The sequence below is a fragment of the Diceros bicornis genome, chromosome 16 (assembly GCF_020826845.1).
Source record: "Diceros bicornis minor isolate mBicDic1 chromosome 16, mDicBic1.mat.cur, whole genome shotgun sequence".
NCBI classification, from domain to species: Eukaryota; Metazoa; Chordata; class Mammalia; order Perissodactyla; family Rhinocerotidae; genus Diceros; species Diceros bicornis.
In genome coordinates, this window is record NC_080755.1 from 17,068,406 (window position 1) to 17,091,566 (window position 23,161).

Sequence of the window (23,161 nt, forward strand, 5' to 3'; positions counted from 1 at the left end):
TTAGCGGCTTTGGGAGTAGAAGGCTGGTAGTAGCGGCTGCGAAGGCAGCGAGGGGTTACTCAAGTGCTCGGATTCTCGCGGCTGTGCAGGGTGAGTGGTCCTCGCGGTCGGGCCTGTGAGGCCCATGCCGGGGGCCCATTTCCCCGGGGCGGCAGGGAGGGCAGCGGCGGGCCCCCGGCGCGGGGAGCGCACCTGGGCGGGTGTACCAGCCGGTTCCCCGGTTTCGAGCCCGAGGGCTAGTTCCGGGATCGAAGGCCAGGGCCAGAAGTGGCCCAGACGTGGACTTCGCTGCTCTGCCCAAACTTGAATCTCGGGAAGTGTGGCTTAGCTCGCTGGCGCCGCGAGCTTGGGCGACAGCCGGGCCCGCGAAACCCGAGCCCCGCGGCGCTGACTCCGAGACTAAGTTTAGTTTCTAACGTAAACTTGCCCGATTCAAGCGAGTTTGCCCAAAACCCGTAGCTCAGTGTCCCCGCTGTTGCAGCTGTTGTTGCAGCTGTGTGGCTACGTTTACTAGGAATAACCAACTCAAATTAGCAACTTCCTCAGCTCAGTATCCGCTTCTGTAATTAGAACTTTTTTTTTAAAAGTGATATTTGGACAAAGAGGGGTTTGGGGTTTAGTTTCCGGCTTGAGAAAAATGCCAAAATACACCACCACCATGTTTCTTTTGGGTGGAAACTTTGGCTTAAGTCGGTTTACCAAAGTGTTTCCCTTTAAAGTAGTTGAGTATGTGTGTGAAAGCATATGTCAGTTCTTTACAGAACTTTGCAACAGAAATATGCATTCAGTTGAGATTTTTACTTGGCCAAAAGTTTTATATCTAAAAGTGAAGAAAATGAATATTTCTTAAAATTACTATTTGTTTCATGTTCCGGAAGGCTTTTGGTAAAACTTATCCAGAAAAGCATTTTATTTTCAAAAGTGGAGCTTTACTGGCAAGTGAACCCTGACATCTAATTGCCTTTGTCGAATGCTAAGAACGTTTTGGGTGTGGCCGTCGCAGAGAATTAATCCTGCCTTCAACCGGAAGTTTGCACAGGAATTGAAAACTTGGTTTAGTTGGAACGGAAGTACCAACCTGAAAATGTACTTTTAAAAAACTGTGGTTGGCACCAAAAAAATTGCATTTACTTAGCTTGAGAAAAAGTGCATTGATTAAATGCAGTAGATTTGGTCTGGATTTGAAAAGCAGATCCTACGGGCTATCACACTAGGAAGTGTTTTCTAAGATGGGAGTTTTTCCTTAAAGAATGTATCATATTTCCCAGAATACTATTTAAGTGTTGGTTCTGTAGAAAAAGTTTCTATATTATTTTACATTTATTACCACTTTATAAATGCTAGACTCTAGGATTCTAACTAGAGTAATGTAATATTAGTATGGATTAATCCCATTTTATAAATGAAACCATAGTATCTGGAGATTCTGAAAAATCTTCTGGTTGCCCTTGGTGTGTGGGGAAAGCCTCTTTGAGGTTCTTTATTTTCCATTTCTCCCTCCACATAATCTAGTCTAACATCTTCCTTAGATGGTTTGCATCCCTCCTTTTGTCATAATCCTGAATGATTCTCTTCCTATTTGATCAAGCTAAAAAAAATAAAACCGCAAATTCATTGCCATCAACACTTCCCTCTGCTGATTTGAAACAAGATTATACTGCTTTAGATCTGTAAACTGAATCTCCTTGACCACCACTGACTGTGTTTCATTCACTTTCTCATGCATCTGAAATCCATACATATTTCATAGAAGCCTGCTCTGTAAGTTTCCCTGCTTTCAAGTTTCATACAATACATATCCCTTCACACCGAAAATCTTTCATTAAATGCTTCAAAAATAGCCTCTAGACTCTTAGAATGAGTGAGGAGCCTCATAACTTAGAAATCTCAGGTACCTACAAGGCAGTCTTCCCATCCTAAATAAAGAATACTGATGCTGATGTATGAAGTATTTTCAATTTTATTTTACCCTAGTTTTCTAAATTTATATGAGAGTTGTGCATTTGCTGAAGGCTTGTTACATGAAGAGAGTTACAGTCTTACCTGTTTGGGGAAAGAAAAAACAGACAGCAAACTAGAATCATAGCAAGGAAGACAATGACAGTATCATAAGTGATCTGCTCTTTGGGATCATAGCACTGTTCCTGATTTGCTTTCCTCTCCATGAGTGTTTATTCCACCTATACTTTTTGTTTGATAGGAAAAAATAAACCACGCTTTCCTTATTTTGGAACAACTGACTGTGAAGCTGAACTCCCTGTTGCTGAAAGGCTCCAGGTTTCTGGTGGGATATAAACTGGTGGATCAGAATCTAACCTCCTTGAAAAAGTAAAGTCCCAAGTAATAAACTTGCTTGACATTACACTACCAGTTTTTGGTAGAATTAACTACCTTAATTTATTTGAATTAAGACTAACATTTGAATCTCTTAATTCTAAAGACGTCTTGTAGCTTCTAAATGGTACAGGGTTTTTCAAGGTCTTTTGTTCCCCCCTCACTGAATCTTTTAGAAACAAAGGTCTTTTCTGAACTCAAAGTATTTGTGAATCACGTACCACCTTTGAGTTATTTTTCATTCTTGTCACACATTGTTTTAACTTGAGAGTCATACTTGTGGAATGAAAGCTATGTGACTTGTTCATAAATTGAGCCAATCATCTCATCTCTTTATAGGTGCCTCCCCAACTATATTTTAAGCTCCTTGAAGATGGGACACTTGCCTTACATTTCTTAGATAGTACTCAACACTAGTAACATTTGATGTACATTAGTGTAATTAACTATAATTAAAGGTTGATGATAAGTATCAAATGAGCTAAAGAAAAGTTTTGTGTGAGACCATTGTCAGTGCTGATCAAAAAAAAACCTTTATAACTTGTAAAAACTATTTTATAATGCATTTACAGATTTAAAGAATGATTAAAAGAAAGACTTATAGGAAATACATCAAAATTTGAATATATATGTATATTCCTTTATAACCTAAGCGTTTTTAAAGGTACCTAGAGGACTCCTGCCAAATTTAGTATTATGAGGTTTTGTAGATTAAAAAATCAGTTGTGTTAGCCATTTGACCTATAATTCTCATCAGTTTTTTTGTCTTTAAAATAACTGACATTCCTGCATCATTAGGGGAAGACAGTGTTGTCAAACAAAACAGACTATTTTTAAAGAGATGCTTTGGTTTGCAAAGACATGGCATGCCTAAAATATTAAAGAGATATGGACCGGTGAATATGTGCCACTCATCAGGTCTCACCCAAATCCTTGAGTACATTTAAGAGACGGAGGAATAATATACTCCATAACTCTTTGTAGTTTTGAAAACTACATTTAGAATAGAAGGCTCTATGTAGTTTAGATAATAATGGGATTTACTGCCCCCATAAGGTGTTACAGAATGAAAATAGGCATTCATGAATGGTTTAAAGAAGTTATGAAAGGGAGCCTCCTAAAGGTGATTAAAGGAAACTTGGAAATTAGGGAGAAGTATATATCATAACTTCTGTGTCCTGTAGGGTATGTCTTAACAAACAACACATTCCAGTGTATCGCCAAAGAGTGCTATATTGGATGGACTGGATTTTGTGACTCTCTGTGGAATTTCCTGCTAAAATCTGAGAACAGATTTAGCTAAAAAAAATCTGAGGTGGTGCTTTTCTAATTATTTCCATAATTGAATTTAGTCTGGGTGATGTGGTATAATCAAGGAAAGAATGTAAGGAATAACTTTTTAAACTCGCATGGAGCATTGTATTCTAAGGTCACTTTGCAGCGCTGAGATCTAGGTAGTACTTCATTCTTTGCAGTCCACTGACTTATTTTTAGAGCAAGGGCATAGTGTTTTGCTGCATCATAGCTAAATGTTGTTTTCAAAACGTAAGCTTTAAAATTGTTGTCCTGGTCAGAATGAAATCAGTAGTGCCTATTTTAGACCTGCTTAGAAGAATATAACTTAATACAGTGTCTTAGTCTTGCTGGTTAGAGGTTTTGCAAACTACCATCACCACCTCAGCTCTGAAGGATGGTACGGTAAAATTTTATTATCTGATAACTATGGGATTTTTAACTTAAATTTCTACAGTCTGTTAAAGATTGAGTGTTGAAAGGAAAATTGCCTTTTTGTTTTAGGTAATATTAGACATTCTTTGTATTTTTATCTTAAATTTTACAGGGATAAATTTAGTTTATTAGAGAGCAAGGTAGCTTCCATACCTCCTAAAACATTTTCTAAAACTTTTTTTTTAACTAAATTGCTTTAAAAACTGTTGTGCTCTGATTTTTGTTTACTTAGTCACTTAAAGTGATTTAGCTTGGCTCTGTGCAAGGAATTGATTTGGATACAGTGGAAATACCTGTAAAACTTAATTATAGGTGAATTAACTTCAGGATTTTCTATACTTTTCAGTTAGCCTTTAAACAAATATCTTTCTTGAACTACTTTGATTCCAGAAGTGAAAGTACAATAAGAAATGTTAGTTGCAAATGGAAGAATGATATTTGGCAATAAAAATTAGAAGATGAAGACCTATTGCATCAGTTAGTCCTCCTCCTTACTTTCTGTCCACCTTAGAATGAGACAGCTAGTTTAGACTAGGCTGCAGAAGGACAGACCTGTCGAAGATGAATTAGTATTCCTCAGTACTCCCATAGCACTGAAGCGTAGAACTGGCTCTGTTTCCCCAGGGTACCTACGTTTTTTTGTTTCTTGTTTTCTATGTTGTTTATTAAACCAGTAGATTTGGTTATTGGTCCTTATTAGGCTATACAGCAGTACTGGGGACATGCAATCTTGTTGATATGCTCTGAGCTTTGAATTAATGTTGGTTGTAATTTGGAATTTGCAGTTAGTGATGGGCTGTTTATTAAACATCACAACTAGTAAGGATGAGTAAATTCAAAGCATGAGTCTGTTTTTTCTCTTTGTAATTTGGTTCTATGAGTAATAGTATTGATTAGTTGAGGGAGATTTTTGCTGAGTGATACTATCCTGCTGAATAGTTTTTAAACACATCTCTTAGTAACTCAAACATGTCAGAGAGTTGATACAGTTTACTTTTTGTTAATCTTTGTTTTTCTTGTATTTCCCTTCCTAATTAGGATTTAACCGCCACCATGTCGAGCAAAAGGGCAAAGACCAAGACCACCAAGAAGCGCCCCCAGCGCGCAACATCCAACGTGTTCGCCATGTTTGACCAGTCACAGATTCAGGAGTTCAAGGAGGCCTTCAACATGATTGATCAGAACAGAGATGGCTTCATCGACAAGGAAGATTTGCATGATATGCTTGCCTCCTTGGGTAATGATCAGTTTTAATATTAATATATAAGACAGAATTTCTATAGTGCCTTTTATATTTGTTTCTTAAGTCTTAAAGCTCTGTGAAGCCAATCTAATGATATTATAGTTTATTAAGATTCTAAGTCTGGAGCAGTGTTTCCCAAAGTGTGGTGCTTGGACCACCTGCAGATTTCTGGCCAGATCTCAGGATTGGGCTGGGGGCCAGCCATGTGTGTGTTGCAAACACTGATTTTCATTATGAGAGCAGGATTATTCTTCCTGACATCCCGATGGAATAGCATACCATCTCCAGACTCTTACTACAGGCCCTATTCATTGAGAAGACGTTTTTCCAAATTGTTTTGCTGTCATGAATACAAACAGCAAACTGTATATATGAGAATCTTTCTTGTCAAAATGTTTACTATGATGAATGGTTGATGCATTCTGTGGTGTAATTAAAACTATGATCCTCTTTTTTATTTAGGGAAAAATCCAACTGATGAGTATCTGGATGCCATGATGAATGAGGCTCCAGGTCCCATAAATTTTACCATGTTTCTCACAATGTTTGGTGAAAAGTTAAATGGCACAGATCCAGAAGATGTCATCAGAAATGCTTTTGCTTGCTTTGATGAAGAAGCAACTGGTAAGTCTGAGGTAACCTTTAATTAGCAAGTGATTTAATTTTTAGTTATACCATACCAGGTTTTTTTTTGGACAGGCTCCTATAGCATGTTAATCATTCACTTCACTGTCTCTGCCCTTAAGTATTTAATTTACAATTTAATAGGTGTATTTGAAAGTTCTTTAGGAAACGTATGTTATTCCTTTACTAGAATAATTCTGCAAGGGTTAGACAAGGAATGTGTTGAATGAATAACTTTTACCGGAGCAATCTGATAAAACATAAATTGCTATAGGCTGTGATACCAGTACAGTGCTGTGTTTATCAGGTACCTCTCAGCTCTGAGGTTGTTTAAATCTAGTATCTAACTTTTCACTCTGGAATCAGACTCCCTGGTTTCATATTCCTATTCTGTGTACTAGCTGTGTGATTTCAGGCAAGTTACTTAGCTTCTCTAAGCCTCTGTTTTCTTGTTTGTAAAATGGGCATAATATTACCTATCTCATAGGGTTGTTGTAAGGATTAAAGGAGGAAATGAAGTAATTTATATAAAGTGCTTAACATACTGCCTGGCGTACAGTTAACTCGCAAAAAATACCCCAAAAGTTAGCTACATAAATGCTTGATCCTTTGGCAGAAGTGCATATAATAAGAGAAAACATAAGGGGATAACTCACATGGTGAGTTTTTTGAGAAGGAAGGCATACTTTTGGTTACATGTTACTTGGACTAAATAGTCCAAGTGTAGTCTGGTGTTGAAAGCATAGTCTCCCCACTCTGGCTTTGAAGGCTCCCCACAGTGTGGCCTCTTCTGGCCTCCTCAGGGACTCTTGTATCATCTTCCTAACCTCCTTTCAAGCTCCTCTATGCACTGTTGTCCTAACTTACCTCCACCATTTCAGCCTCTGTGCCTTCACCATCATACCACCTCTCCTCCCTCCTCTTAAAACTCTTTAACAGTTATTTCTGGAAGGAGTGGGATCGGGGAGGAGCAGGCAAAGGAGACTTTTTTCCTCCTAAAGACACATCTGTATTGATTGAATTTTTTACTGTGAGTAGGTATTACTTTTTTAACAGAAAGGAATAAAACCGTAAAAGAGTAAAATGTCGTTACCATTCTTCAAACTCACCTCAATGGTCACGTTTTTCACAGAGTCTTACCTGTGTTTTCCTACTGTTTTCTCCTGGCCCCTAGGAAAACTTAAAGCCTCTTCCTTCTTTCCACCTCCAGAGTATTTTATTTATCTCTCTCCTGGCACATACTCTATCTGACCTTCTATTTTAGTTGTGTATTTATTCCCAGTCATCACAGTCTCTCCTCACTCCCAGGGTCATGGCTATGTGTCTTCAACAGCATTATATTCCCATCTTTGTAACCCCTTCTAGCATCTTCCACAGTCCCTTGCCCATAGCCAATGATTAGTTTATGTGATAGTTGAATGGCTTGGCTGGAGATGAGGATTTATTTCTACAAGCTAAAAGTCTAAGATTTGAGGACCTTTTTTTTTTTAAATCTAGGATTGAATTAGCAAAAAAAAAAACCCCATACATCTAGAGTTGCTTTTGTGAACTCACCTTATATTTTAAACTGATTTTATAGGAAATATATTATCAATGTTTTAGCTTAGTTTCACATACACAGAAGTTGTCAGATTTTTCTTTTTTTCCTTTATGAATTTCAAAATCTCTGTGTTTGAATGATCATTTATCACCTTTGGTTTAGTATATTAGAGGTTCTCAATCATGATTGCACATGCGAATTACTTGGAGAGCCTTTTAAAAATATCAGTACCAGCTAATAAATCAAGGGTGGCATCTGGGCTGTTTGGTTTTGCTTTAAGATCCCTGGGTGATTCCAGTGTGTGGTCATGTTTTATGAGAACCCTGGTATCACACATCCAGAGTAGAAGGCACATCCCCAGTGCCTAGCCCAGCGTCTGCGACATAGTTAATGCTCAAATATTTACTCAGTGTTTTTGCACACCCTGGGCCTGGCCTTATTTGTTATTAAATCAAAATTAGATTTGTAAAAAAAAAAAAAATTAAAAATCTCATTTTACATATTAAAAAAACAAAGTTAGAGGTAAAGTGAAATGCCTGAAATAACATGGCTTGTTAAAGCTAGACCTCAAGATTCCAGTATTCTTTCCACTGAAGCACTTTATTGATGTTTATGATGTGGTATTGATTTTAGTGTTATTTGCTTGTAGAATAAGTGACCACTCATGCTACTTAAAGGAATCATATGAGGCTTAGATTCCTTACTTATACTTTATTGTTTTGTTTAGGCTGGGTTTAGCCCTTCTTATCAAGAAATCAGGTGGTGGATGTGGAGGGAGCTGATAGAGCAGAGGAGGTTAATGCCACTAAGCAGCTGGGCATTTTCTAGGCAACTGTGCTGAGGCTGGCTTAAGCATGTGGAGATCCCATATTTCATATGTTTGCATGTTTATAGTTCTTAACATATAGAGCATGCTTAGCCAAGTGTAGATATTCCTTGTAATTAATCCTCAGAGTAGTATGTATTTCTGATCCTCAGTTCTTTATTCTTTAGGCACCATTCAGGAAGATTACCTGAGAGAGCTGCTGACAACAATGGGAGATCGGTTTACAGATGAGGAAGTGGATGAGCTGTACAGAGAAGCACCTATTGACAAGAAGGGAAATTTCAATTACATTGAGTTCACGCGCATCCTTAAACATGGAGCAAAAGACAAAGATGACTGAAAAGAACTTCAGATTCCAGCCAAACGTTACTTGTTGCCACTTTGGGTATTTCTGAGACTTTCTCTTATAGCCTGTTGCATGCCCTTAGCTTTACAGCTTTTGCCTTTCTTGTTGTATTTATTCTCAGCCGTTTTGGGCACATGCATCTCTATAATCAGACTGGAAATGGGACTTTTTGTCATTTTCAGAATAGAAAATAGGGTAATTTAACTTACCAGCCCCCCCTAAAATAACTGCAGTCTGCACAGAGTCAATATATTTTTTCAGAGAAAGTTATTCACTCAATTTTTTCTGAACCATAATTAAACTTTATGATAAAAACTTACTTGTTTAAAACTTCTTATTTTCCAGAATTGGCTTAGTTTTAGTTGCATCTTCCAAAGAAAGGTAGATGAGGCAAATCCTAGAAAATAATAGGTGGTTAGCCCTCTCCCTTACTCCTTCCAGTTTTCCTGACAATCCTGTCTCCTCTAGCATTCATTCCTCCCCCTTCCCAAAGAAATACAATTTTAATTGCCTTAATCGGGTTTCCTGCACTTTGTCTTCCAATTTTAAAAAGAATTTTAAAAATGTAGGATTTGCATATATATATAATAGCTTTAAATCCTTCAGTTTAACATACCTGTCAGCATCCCTCCTTATTTGTTCTAAGCTTTTGTACATCACTTCATGTCATTTAAAATTATAGACCAGGCCACTGAACGTAATTTTAATTTGTCCTAATTTTTAAAACTATTTTAGCCCCAAAGGAATTAGGGGAATTCTGAGGAATGCTTCTACCAAAAAGACAGATTTTTTTGTATTGTATTTCAAAGTGTTGGAAATATAGTATTTTTTATTGTATATAGTTTCTTTTTAACCCTATTGAAATACTGTGTGTGTTTATACAGAGATTCACCCTGAGTCCATGTATGAATTTTGAACATTCCTGACCTACCCACAATCAAAACAGCTGAAGCTACATGCCTGGGAAAGTGAGATCATTATTTAAGTCCTAAAAATAGCTTCTGCTATTTGCAGAAATGCAGGACTGTTTCAGAGTTGATCAGGAAGTGGTAGATGGTATCATTCACTTTGGGCTTCAAACATCTGACTCTCAAAGATTCATAAGTTTAAGAAAGATCTTGAAACATTGGGAAAAAAGTTGGTTGAAAGAGTTGACATTTAGCCTACGAAGATAATTGATAATTACTGTAACAACTTTAAGTTTTATGCTGCTATTAACAAGACTATCCTTGGACAAAACCATTACCTCATTCAGTAAACAATTACTGAATGCCTTCAGGGCAGCAGACCTTTACACTCAACAGAATAGGTGAGCTAGATCTTTAACCTGGTGAGGCCAGCTTTATAGAACAGGAGTAGGACTGGTAACAAGACTGCTCTTGCCCCCTGCAAGATTAAATCTTAGCACCTTGCTTTACTCTGTCGTTTATATGTTCCTGAATGCCATTCAGCAGTTTAAGCAAAGTACTTTTTTCAGGCTATAGCCATGATGTTCAAGTCTTGAGGTTGAATTGAATTTCCATTTCAACTGAAAAATCAACAATAACATTGTTTCCACTCAGAAAAAAACTGATCTCATCTACTAAAATGAACTCTTGCAGTATCCCCCATTTCAGATAACTGCTCAAAGAACCAGCCTTCATTAGGAATAGTAAATGGTCTCCCTTGAATGAAATAAGACTTCTAATTTAGTAATAACAGTCTACATAGTAAGTGGGCTTTGCTTAAGCTAAGATGATTGCCAATAAAAAGCTAAATCATCTACTTCAACAGTGGATTTGACTGAAAAACCAGTCTCTTAAAACCAGTCTCTATGATGAAAGTCATACTCGAAACAAACCATTTCAAAAGTTTTGATGAAACCAACCTAATGGGGGCAGCATCCTTATTCATCTGCTTATGATTATATTCGCATTTGGAGTCCAGGGCCCAAGTTTTATTTGATCAAGGAGCCTTTGACCCAATGAGAGCGGGAATTGATGGTTGCTAGAGAGAGTAGACAGTGCCTAGGTTTGGGCGTCAGGCCGACCTGCATTTTAATCCCATTTTTGTTACATCATGGCTTTATAACCTTAAAGTAAGTTATTTAACCTCCCTTGACCTCTATTCATTTGTAAAATGGTAGTAATACTATTGGTTCATAATGGGAACATAATCTATTAATATATAAAGCAGCATTTTTGTGATCAAGAGCATTATGGGTTTAGAGCTAGACTTGGTTGAGTGAATTCCACCTGTTATTTGACTAGCTTTATGTCCTTGGGCAGGTCACTCTCAAGTGTCATTTTCCTCATCTGTAAAACAGGCACAATACTCTCCAAATTTGTTGTGAAAATTAGAAACACTAAAGCTAAATGGTCTGGCACACAGTAGGTATTCAAATAGTAGTTCTGTATACCAGCACAGGGTCTGAAGTTTGGCAGTGAGAGAGAAGTTTGAAGGGAAGGCAGGATAAAAGGGCGTGTCTTTAGAGTAGAGATTCAAGCCTGTTTGTAGACAGGAAGAAGACAAACTAGAAGAAAACAATTAGTGAAACAAAATGGATCACATCCAGGAGGTAGGAAGGGATAGAACCTAGATCTCATGTTGGAGAATTATCCTTAGAAAAATAAAAATGGATATTTCTCCCTCTGAAAAGAGGGAAGGAGAGGTGATGTGAGTTTAATGGTAGTTGGAGATTAAGTAAAAGACTGAGGTTAGGAGAAGTGTGCATAGTTGTTGGATAGTAAATTATCTCCAACTAGGATTTTATTATATTAAATGGTTGTTATGAGGATTTAATGAGAATATACATAAAAATGCCTGTCAGTTTGCCTGGTATCTAGTAGATGCTGAAATAGTTAATTTAGATTTCCTGAGTAGGTCCAATATACCAGACTTGTTTGTGTCTTTCTTAGGTCTTCTGTTAAGTGTACAATTTCCCTGAAACCCGGTTTTTATCCTTGCTGTCCTTAAAGGCATTGCTCGAGCTAATCCCACTGGAAGAAATGCCCAGTTTTCCCAGTGCTGCTTATCCCATTTCCACTTCCTCTTGAACTTCCAAGTCCCTATATCCTTTTATCCTAGATTTCTATGTGCCTGCTTAAATAGCAGGTGTCATGACTTCTTTTCCATATTTATCCACGTACATTTTATAGCTGTAGTGAATATACAACTTACTTTTTAGTTCAATATATCTTAAATTGTTTTTTCATAGCCACCATTTTTGTCTTGTTTTGAGTGTATTAATCTTTTTTAATCATTCTTTTTAATGACCACAATTACCTTTGACATGGATATGCCATAATTAACCATTTCCCAAGTGCTAGGTATTTAGATACTCATCTTTTCATTAATAAATACAAGTTTTTCCTTTGAATCTAGAGAGAACAGTATACCTTAGAATTACTTTTTTAAAACAGTACTATCCAATAGGATGTTCTGTGATGATAGAAATGCTCTTTGTACTGTCCAATAAGAACAGTAGCCACATGTGGCTATTGAGCACTTACAAATGTGTCTAACATAACTGAGGAATTGAATTTTAAATTTAATGTAAATTTAAATCACCACATGTGGTTAATGATGTGTTGGAAATTATAATTCTAGAAAATTAAATATGGAGATCAAAGTTAAAGTACAGTCAGGCTGTCTTGGCTATGATCTTAATTAAGGTGGTCAGGGTGAGGGCTTATGGAATGGTAATAGACCATGCTTGGAAGAGCACTGTGACAAAGACCTAAGAAGCCAAAAACTTCTGATGAGTAGGAAAAAAATTATGTAAACTATTGGACCAAAGGGCAGACTGCAGCTAAAGGAAAGAGTCAATATTTTGGAACCAGGTGTGACTTCTCAGCAGTTGCTTTTCAAACTATTGAGAAAATGCATTCAGTCATGAACTGGATCTTGGGCAGTGCTACTCAGATGAGGACCACAGCATCAGGATCACCTGGGTGCTTATTAGACATGCAGATTATCACCCCACCTTCAACCTACTGAATCTGAATATCTGGGGCTGGGGCTCAAGAATCTTTTACCAAGCCCTCCAGGTTTTTCTTATATGCGCTACTGTTTAAGAACTACTGCTGTAGAGTGCTGAACACATGGTGCCTACTATCTAGGAATTTCTGATCAAAGATTTCTAGATTTCTGATCAAAGATTTCTAGACTATAAAAGACTGAATTATTCATTCATCTCCCCGGCATCCGGCACACGTTCAGGCAACCAAGTGCTCAATAAAGGTTTGCTTTATTGAGTTGACTATACTCCATTATCCAGAAATCGTGCTATTCATCTGTATTATTCCAAGGTGAGGGAACGGAAGGTGACAGCCACAAACAATATCTAGAACAAAACTCGAATAATGTAGCTTCGTGGTTTCCTTTGTTTTGATCAAGAACTTTAGATAATGTGTGCTCTCCCCTGTATGTATGTGTGTGCGAAATGCTGTCATCTCTGATGACCCAAAGGAAAGCAAATTTGAATAAAACTTTCTTGTGGTTGAAAGGAGAATGAAACAGGCCGGCCGTGGCCTGGTGAGGCCGTAAACCTTACAATTTGATAAGAAAGGAGGAGTAAATGATATAACTCGGGCTGGAGTGCAGTTTAAAAAAGAAAGGGTTTTCCAGCATTCAGGAGTCCGCCCGGCCGCCGCCCTCTTTCTTTCCCCAATATTATGTGAGACGTATCCTAAAAAATTACTTGTTTTATCTGAAGTTCAAATTTAACTAGGCGAGCTGTACTTTTCATTTGTTATTTGCTAATTCTGGCAGCCACGGGTGGGCGGCTTCCGGCTCCCGGGGACCCCGACACCTCGAGGAATCGCGCCCCGCCCCGCCCGGGTCGAATTCCAGGCCCGGCCCGGCGCCCGACGGCCCGGGAATGCGGAAGGGCCGCGGGAACCCGCCGTGCAAGGGGGAGGAGGGCGGGGCCGCACCCGCGCCGCAGGAGCGGATGCCGCCGCAGAGCAGACGGGCTGAGAAGGACCGCTGAGAGCGGGGCTGTGTTGGGCCCCAGCCCGCTTCTCGGCGCCCACTGCGGGCTCTGTTCCAGCCCGAGCGAGGACACCGGCCGCATCCCCCCGTCCCGAGTTGGATCCCGCCGCGCCTTCCGGTGCGCCTTCCGGCCCGCCTCTTGAGGCAGGAAGTGCCGGGCGCCGCCGCTGTCGCTCCGCAGCGCAGCGCTGTCGCCGGTCGTCTCTCGCAGAGTAGCCCTGGTTCTGGTGTCTGGCGGCGGTGAGTGGCGCTCGCCCCCGCGCGCGACACCCTTGGGCCGCACCTGTTCTCCCCCCTGCCTCGCTCCAGGCAGCCCGGGCGGGGTGGGCCGGGGGCTGCGGGACCTGTCAGGTTGGGCGAGGAGGGTTAGCGAGGAGGCCCTGGCGGCGGCCGGGAAGCTCCAGGGCGGCTGAAGCCGGGCTGGGGAGACGCCCCGCTGGGAGAGCAGGCCGAGTCTCCGGCAGCGCGTCGGCCGGCCCCGCGTCACCCGGTGACTCCACACGCCGGGAGCCTCGGACCGCCCGGCGGCCCGGCTGCCAGCCCCTGCCCTCGCGGGCCCAGTCCGTGGATTAGGGTGTTGAGACCTGCTCTGTGCCGCACACGGTACTAGATACTTTGTGGGGTACAGGAGTCTCCTGGTGCAGGGTTCTTGCCTTGGATGAAGTGTCTAAGGAAACTATTAGAGAACTGGCACTGGAGTGCATGGTTAGTGTAGGCTAAAATGTAATGATTTCCGTAGGAGTTATGTGTCTCACTGTATCTTGCATCTTGTAAAGAGTTCATTCATTTGTGTTGAATGAAGACAAGGACAAATAACAAAAATCAAGAAAGATTTCCTGAAAAAAGAATCGTGACCTCATTGAAGGCCTTGGATTCAGCCCAAGGAGGGAGAACTTAGTATTTATAGCTGATTTGGGGTAGGAGGTAACAAGACCAAAAGCTCTCCAGATGGGAATTGTGTCATATGAAAAGGAGACAGTGGGAGGACAAGCCTGGATGGAACGGAACTGTAATGAATAATAGTTGGAAATAAGGGTAGGTAGGTAGACAAGTCGGGCCTTTTTATGAATGTCTTGAAAACTTGAGGAGAAATAAAAGGATATGTAAGAGGCATTAGGGAGCCGTTTTGGATTCTTCACTAAGGGAGGAATATGAAGAAAGGGGCGTCTAGAGGATTAGTTTGGCAGCCTTTGTTTAAGGTGGAATCGTGTCTGTCTTTTGGTAGGAAAAGAATCATAGCATTTTAGAATTCAAAAGAACCTCATAGATTATCTTTCGTTTTATAATTGAGAAAACTGAAGCCTAGAGAGGTAAGAGAATTTGCCCAAGGTCACTTGAGGGTTGCACACAGTGCCACCCATTTTCTTTCTGAGCATTAGGTGGACCCTCCTGGACCTCATAACTAAGTGCACAGCTTTTTGTTTGTTCAGGCTCTGTTAAATGAAACAACTTCTATGATGGCTGACTCAATATTCGTTTATGCTTTAATGACACTGGGTTTGGACAAAATAAACTGCCACTTCTGGAGGACAGATTCCCAGGTGAGGGTCACTGGCATTAGGAAAGTTAAGAGGACTTAGAGCCTCTAAATGAGGCTGGTTGTCACTCAGAGATTCAGAGACACCAGATATCTGGGCATGATTTTCATTGCCAGCAACTTTGGGATCTTCCTTCCTGGTTCCACACTGTAGCTGTTCGGTGGCATTGTTTGTTACTCCCAATTAGCTATCCACATTTTCATGGTAGAGAATTTCAGCTGCCTATATGCAGGAATTTAGAGACTAGTGGTACAAGCTCTGGAGATAGACTTCTTGAGTGCAGATCCTGGATGTAAGTTCTACCATTTTCTAGCTGCGTGGCTGCAGGCAAATTGTTTATTCTCTTTGCGCTAATTTTCTCATCTGAGAAATGGAGATAGTAACAGTACCTATATCATAAGTTGTGAGTATTAAATATGTTAAATATGTGAAATGCTTAGACCAGTGCCTAGTACATGTTTAGCACTCAGTTATTGGCTATTATTAGTACTGTTTCTTCCAGGTATGGAACAAGGGGTGACTGTAATTTTGTTAAGGATCTTTTGGGGAAGAATCCAATGGAGTTGATGCTAAACCATGGGTAGACCATAGAGAAAAGCTTTACTTTGTGAGTCAGATCTAGGACCTACCTTATAATCAACATATGTATATGTAATTCTGTTTGTGATAGGAAGGAAGCATACGTATGTATTCGCTTAACTAGTGTTTATTGAACAGCTGCCATGTGTAAGGCGCTCTACTAGACCCTGCAATCCAAAGTAGAAAGGCTAAATGCCATAAAAACGTGTATGTTAATGGCATGGCAATGGAATGAATACTACTCAGCAGTAAAAAAGAACGAACCAGTGATAAACTCAACGAAATAGATGAATCTCAAAAACATTATATTGAGTGAAAGAAGTCAGGCACATAGAGTGTACACTGTATAATTCCATTTATAAGAAGTTCAAAGACAAAACTAATCTATGGTGATAGAAATCTGAGCAGTGGTTGCATATAGGAAAGGATGATTGACTTGAAGGGAACTTTCTGGAGTGATGTTAACATTTATAACTTGATTGGGGTGGTGGTTACATGGTGTACACATGTGCAAATACTCATTTTTAAGATCTGTACATTTCACCATATATAAATTTCACTGCAATAAAGCAAAATGATGGGAGTTCAAAGGATGCAAAGTTGACTGTCAACTGGGACGATCATAAAACCCATAATGAAGAAATGGCAGCATTATAATGTATATGGTAAATGTTACAATACATATACTTGGACAGTTTAACTGGTGTTGAGAAAAGCTGTAAAAATTGAGTTTGGCTCTGGAAAAGAAACAATAGATGTAATTTATGGAACTAATTGTATATTTGCCTAAATATGCAACATTAAAACAATGATATGTCATTAAGTATATGAGGTTCATTTTGTGGAGTATTTTAACTTGATTATATACCAAATTCTCTTTATGATTGCTGTTTTCGGACTGTTGCTCAGGTATCCAGTCATTTGATCATCCTCAATTAGCACAAACATTAGTCTTGACCATGGTAATGACTATGGGAATCCATGAGAAATTTCTAAAGATTCTGATAAACCTTGGTGAAGAGAATTGAATCAGAAATGATCTTGGGTTTTAGCTCAAGAACTGCTCTCTGCTCTTTTGTGTTTATCTACTTTCAGGCTTCACCTTGTAGCTCTGCTCACAAGTCAACCTTGCTAAAGGAGACCTCCTAAGCATCCCGCCACTGGGCATCTCTGCTACCTTTCTCCTGTAGCTTGGCTAAAACTTGAACTCTTTATCTTCCCTTTGCTCACAAAACCAGCTCTTCCTCCCTTGCAATTACCTCATTTTTGACTGGTAACTTTATGCTGCCAGTTTTTCAACCAGTGCTTAAGAAAAGCACAGTCATTCAAGGACAGAGCTTTGAAGGAAACTCTAATTAGGAAGCAAAAAGAACTAGCAAATCAGCATAGGAATCAGCCAGAAGAATAGGATAGTGGTGATGGGAATGTTGAGGAAAGGGTGACTCTGTTGCAGTTAAAAAAGGAATCGTCAGAACTTGGAGAGAGATTGAATAGAAGGAATTAAAATTTTCTAACCAGGAATAGAAAATTCCCTATCCACCCCAGATTGAGTGATCCGAGAGAGAGCAAGGCAGCAGCTGCAATGTCTGTTATGACAAAGTGGCACACCATCATTTTCTTAATATCCTATTGGTTATGAGGGTAGAAGAATATGCCACCCCAAAATATGCCACTTTGGCGTAAAGATTATTTTGAGCTGAAGGCAATTGAGAAGAAGCAGACACAAGCAAAGCTCTCTGCCTCCCTCTGTTTGCCTAAAAGCGGGATGTAAATTTACAAAGGTGTCCTTCCTTTCCTCTCTACCAGGAAGGACAAAGGTTGCCCTCTGGAGACAACTTTAGACTCTTATAAATGGAGAAGGTGCTGACTTATGTGTACATGACAAGCCTTACCCTTGTTTACTGTGTTTTTCCTAGTAACCTTCCATAACTAACCTCTCCCCTTCACACACACCTATCTTTTTTTGGCTTCAGCTGAAGATGATATTTAAGCTGGAGGTCTAAACCGCCTCTGAGAGTTGGCTTTTCCCTGGGTATCTCCCGTGTATACGTGAGGTATACATGTTAATAAACTTCTGTTTGTTTTTCTCTTGTTAATCTGTTTTACAAAGATGTCAGCCAAGAACTCAGAAGGGTAGAAGGAAAGTTATTTTACCTCCCCTGTGGTTTCACAGATGAACCCTTTTCACTGTTGCAGGGGACTACGCAAGGGCATGGGAAGTGTTGAAGGCTGTCTTAGAGCCTGGCTGCCACCATAGCCAAGGAACAAGCTCAGATGCTCTCAGGGGCCAGGCGGCTAGATAAAGAAACACCAGCTGTGACAGGAAGTTGTTGGGAGTAGTGGGGATTGCTCACTGAGTACTCATTATCTAAGGTAGTTTGGGAATGCTGGTCAAGTGATTCCTTATCATAGTTTTTCAAGATGTCTGAAACTTGTTTTTATTAAAGTAAAACAGTCAGTGTTTTTGAATGTTGGCAAACTAACTCAATTATTTAAAAAGGCATTTGACAGGGCATGGTGGGGGACTAAACGAACCTCCCTACAGACTGCATATAGTTTGGTAGCTGCCCGTTTGTGACTTCGGATCTATTTAACTCTGTTATTTTATAGATGAGGAAAATGAGGCCCAGGAAAGCTAAAATAACCACAGGTTGAATAGCTTGTAAATGATAGAACTGAAATTAGAATCCAGGTCTCCAGCATCTCCATTAAACCATAATGACCAAATTTTAAAAACTAAAAGGAACTAAATGCATAAACAGCCAATGCCTTGTAAGTGATTCTAAATCTTCACTGTACATTGGAATCACCTGGTGCATTTTTTAAACTTCCAAAGTGATTCTAATATGCAGCCAAGATTGAAACTGAAAGGTTAACTGCTGTGAGAGCTATATTTACTTGCCACATGGTCACAGCAATAAGCTGACTTAAGATACTTAAAGGAAGAAACCTCAAAGGAATGTTGAGGAAGTCACAGGTAGCTGACAGAATATGCTCCCTGAGCATCTTTCCCAGGCTTCTGATAAAGCCATATAGGCTAGATGAAGTTCACAAGCAGTTTCTGCTTATTAATGATTATGTTGCCCATGTTTTGATTTGCATATGAGTATTGCAGGTGATTTCGCAAACATTTAGATTATTACCTAAATATGTTGACACCACAACCACCTATAATACCAGTAATCCTACATCCGTACCCTTCTTGTAACCTCTATGAACACTACATATAACCTTAGTTCACTCTGTATTAGAAATTTACAAAAATAATAAAATAAAAATTTTGAAGAAGAATGAACGTTCTACTGCTCTTGAGGGTTATTCATTACATTATGTGCTATGTTCTGTATGGATATTTTCTGTATCTATAGTTTAAAGGTAGAGTTTGGTTGTTGTTTTTTTCTTTAACATTTATATGTTAAACATCAATTTGACAGCCCTAAGTAAAGGTTACAAGCCTTTACCTATCATGTCAAACCAAGACCATGACGAATAGAGAATATTGCCACTTGATTAAACCCAAAGCAGGGCTGCTACATTGCACAATTCCAGGGAGTGCCATTCATATTTTATTCTCTTCTCATTCCACTATGCAGTTCTGTTCTGTACATTGGCTTCCCCAGCATAGTTTGAATTTATTTGAAAACTCAGTTGGTCTGGGATTTGAATTTAGAGGACAGTAGCTGCTCAGAAATCAGTGTTGGATTACATTCGTAGTATTGAAAGTTTTTAGAAGTTTTGTGGTAAACTCAAAATAGAAGAACATTTAGTACAAAGTAGAAAATATATAGATAGAAATAACCTTTAACAAATGGAGTTTGAATTCTGGCTCTGCCACTTGGGCAAGTTATTTAACATCTTTGATCTTTAGTTTCTTCGTTTGTAAAGCAGGCATGTTAAATTTAATGCACATAATGTGCCTAGCACATGAATCACTCAATAAATAGTAGTAGCCGTAAGTTGAGTAGACCTTTAATTTTTAATTCTCTCTCAGGTCCTAAGGCTGTTGCAAGAACAAAGTACACAAGGTAAGAAACTGCATGGTGCCTTGGGTACATACAAGCAGCGTGGTGTTACTGAAGGAAAACTACGAAGCAGAGACTGGCTAGGGATAAAGCTGGAAAGTCATTCTAGATTAGGAAAAGAGAACCTTGTGTGCCGTGTTTAAGAACTTGTACTTTGTCCTATAGGCAGTGGAAAGCCAAAGAAGATTTTTAAGAAGGGAATGATAAGGTCATATTCATGTTTTAGACACCTCTGGCTGGAATATAAAGGGTAGTTTAGAGGGGACCAAGAAACAAGGATCTTGGTTAGTTGGCCATAGAAATATTCTACCCAGAGATGATGAGGACCCAGCTTAGGGTGGTAGCAGAGGGATGAGGAAGATGAGCAATCTGAGAAATGTTGAAAAGGCAGGGCTTGATTCATCAGGGAGAGGGATGAGTCAGGGATGAATCCTAGGTTTCTGGCTTGGTGAGTGGGTAAATGATGGTGCTGTTAACTGAGAAAAAACAGAAAGATGAGAAAGTTTAGGAGGGAGAAGATAATGAATTCAGTTTTCAACACACTGGTTATGAGTGTCTGTGGGATATCCAAATGGGTGCCTTTCACAGGATATTTTGAGTCTGCAGCTCAAGGGAAAGGTCAGGCATGGAGATAAGGACTTGGGAGTCATAGGTGTTGTCAAAACAGTGCGAGTTGATGAGATCATCCAAGGAAAGCAAAGAGTGAAAAGGACTTTAATAAGCCATGGACCTAGGCTAGAATACTGGGAAACATGAATATTTAGGTGAGTGGAGGAGATAAAAGCCTGACAAGAAAATGGTGGAGGACCAGTCATAGAAATCGAACTGAGAGTAAATTGGTGTCACCAAGTCAAATACAGCATTTTATATAAACCAGTCTTTCCTAAAGAAGCGTTTAAGAGTCTCCCTCACTGTTATTGTTCACCAAGGCCTATAATTGTGGAGGCTCTGAAGCAAAGAGGGATAAAATGGTGTCAGATACAGCAGAGTGTTCCAAGGATATTTAGACTGCATTTGGCAAGTTGAAAGCAGTTACAGGAGAGAAAAGAAAGCCAGATTGTGGTGGGTTGAAAGTGAGTGGGAAGTGAGAAAGTAGAGAAAGCCAAGACATTTATCTCAGACGGTAAGGAGAAAGAGGATGGTAGTTTCTTTTGGAGCCAGAGCTCTCTTCAATTTGATTATTTTGATACAACTTTGCCTCACTTTTCAGCTGGTATTTTATTATCAGATGATAGTTTATTTTATGTGTGTATATGTATAGTTTTTATAGGTACCATATACATATGCACTGTTTTTAAATGAAGTGCAGAGAAAACAAACTTTTTTTAAAAAGAAATTGTGGTTTTATTACGTTGAGCTGTATCTGTTCTGTAACATATTTTGATTAGAGCCAGTTAGTGAATTGCACTTGATTATCTTCTACCAACCTTCATTCCCTGTTTCCTTCACTTGGGAGGTCAGACTTGCCTCACCGTCTAATTGCTTTTCTAGCCTTACTGGGCTCCCTCCCCATTCTCTCGCACAGTCGTTTCCCCTAATAAAAAGCCTTGCATTTTTAATCCCATCTTGGTATCAGATTCTTGGAGAACTCCAGCTAAGCTTCAGAAATGTTTAAATATGATATACTTTTGGGTTAGCTGTCGGGTTAGCATGATACAATTGACTGATCATTTTTTAAAAAATAAAGATATATTCTTCGGGAGGTTTTTCTAAATGATTTTGTTAAAAACATAATTTGCTGATAGTGAGAGATAGAACTAATTCTGCCTACAAATTTACTGCCTTTTATACCTATTGTGTCTTGAAGAAATAGAATCATAGAATTTTTAGCATGAGAAAGAATTTTAATCCAACAGTTTTGGAATGTGAAAAAGAATTGAAGTATAGTTAAGTGCCTTGCTAGTGGGCTATATTCTGTCTCTGATTTAACCTTCAGTATAACTAAGGTCAAATAACAAGCTAACTCACCGGAAGGAGAAGAAAATTAACATTTATTCAGGACAAGTATCTGGGGAGGGGAAGGAGTTGGAATGTTCGAGTAAGGGCTCGATAGTTGGCGTACTGCAAAACTACACCACTAAGCCAAACTTCGGAACACCCAATGGGGTATTTTTTAGGTTGAAGAAAGAGAAGTAAACAATGTAGATTAAAAATCTTAAGACTCCAATCTAGTCCTGGAGACCTAGGTCCAAAATTCCCTTGCTCAGCTACTGCACCAGCTAGTCATCTGCTTTTACACTATGGGGCTGCAGAGTTAGAGAATAGTCCCCAAGACCACCCTCATTTCTGACATCAATTGCAAAGTTAGGTTCCAAGATGACCCTCAGGTTCAGTAATTCACTGGGACTCACAGAACTCACTGAAAGCTGTTATACCCATGGTTATGGTTTATTACAGTAAAAAAATTCAGATTAAAATCAGCCAAGGGAAGAGATGCATGGTGCAGAGTCCAGGAGGGTTCCAAATGCATACCTTCCAGTTGTCCTCTCCTGTAGACAGTATTGACTCCTCCTGACAACAAGATGGGACAGTATGCATGGAGTATTGTCAACCAGGGAAACTCACTTGATCCTTGATATCCATAGTTTTTATTGGGGCTCCATCACATAGATACTGTCGATTGCTCCTTGGCTGACCTCAGTCTCCAGCCCTCTAGAGGTCAAGCAGATAACACATGACCCAAAGTCCCCATGACAAATCACATTGTTAGACTATCTGGTTGACCCAAGACTCCAGATATCGGGCAGGACATTCCAGGCATTTACAGATTACCTCCTAGGAGCAGAGGACAAAGGCCAGATCTCTCTTTGGGCAAAATTAAATTCTTTACTACACAGGGGCTATTGATTTTTTTTTTTAACCTAGGTAGTACCTATCTTGTAGGGCAGTTGTGAAGATTCAATAAGACGTTGGATCAAAAAATTACTCTGGTGTCCATGGGTTTTCTCCACCACTAGTAATGGTGGAGCTGAGATTCAAACTCAGGACTTTCTAACTCCAAAGCTGATAGTATTCTTGTGTTGTATTGACTTATATGATTTAAAATTACAAATGAAAAATGGAAGGAAAAGTGTCCATTCTATTTGACATTTAAATTATTGGTGACTTTCAGTAGAGTTGGAGGCTATCACCAAAGCTGTGTTATAGAGAATTGAGGAGCGATTGGGAAGATAAGAAAATGGAGACAGTTGAGTATTAGACTGCTGTTCTGAAAGTTTTGTCAAGGGAAAGGGGGAAATGAGGATGTAGCTAGAAGGGTTGCAAGATTAAAGAGTGGGTTTTGATGATTTTTTTTTTTAGACAAGAGCCTTTTGAACATGTACCATACAGTGACTATACTAGTCTCTTTGGTGTATCTTATCTCATTTAATTCTTACTTGCATTGAAGTAGATACTGTGTTATGCTG

The 23,161-nt window shown here is 39.4% G+C and overlaps 2 protein-coding genes across 5 annotated transcripts in view; both read left to right on the plus strand.

The window, feature by feature from the left end:
* MYL12B (myosin light chain 12B) lies at window positions 1–9,478 on the plus strand. 2 transcript variants are annotated; one of them, XM_058556891.1, is made up of 4 exons: window positions 1–90; window positions 5,101–5,299; window positions 5,768–5,929; window positions 8,463–9,478. In XM_058556891.1, exons 2-4 carry the CDS (start codon window positions 5,116–5,118, stop codon window positions 8,633–8,635), a joined length of 519 nt encoding a protein of 172 aa, XP_058412874.1. In that variant the 5' UTR covers window positions 1–90; window positions 5,101–5,115; the 3' UTR covers window positions 8,636–9,478. The 2 variants fall into 2 exon arrangements, with proteins under 2 accessions (XP_058412874.1, XP_058412875.1); XM_058556892.1 differs by lacking the exon at window positions 1–90 and adding an exon at window positions 2,239–2,328.
* Window positions 2,280–23,161, plus strand: part of LOC131415324 (myosin regulatory light chain 12B) — a 26,063-nt gene continuing 5,181 nt past the window's right edge. The window contains exons 1-2 of one of the 3 annotated variants that reach the window (XM_058556896.1): window positions 13,604–13,855; window positions 19,724–19,757. The gene's annotated coding sequence lies outside the window, so the exon portion shown is untranslated. Of the gene's footprint in view, window positions 2,329–13,603; window positions 13,856–19,723; window positions 19,758–23,161 lie in introns of those variants that run through there. The other 2 variants (XM_058556893.1, XM_058556895.1) reach the window with 2 other exon arrangements.

Coding starts and splice junctions, on each gene's coding strand:
- MYL12B (XM_058556891.1), top strand. CDS start 5,116: ATGTCGAGCAAAAGGGCAAAGACCAAGACCACCAAGAAGCGCCCCCAG. Junction 5,300..5,767: donor TGATATGCTTGCCTCCTTGG/GTAATGATCAGT, acceptor TTTTTTATTTAG/GGAAAAATCCAACTGATGAG. Junction 5,930..8,462: donor CTTTGATGAAGAAGCAACTG/GTAAGTCTGAGG, acceptor TTTATTCTTTAG/GCACCATTCAGGAAGATTAC.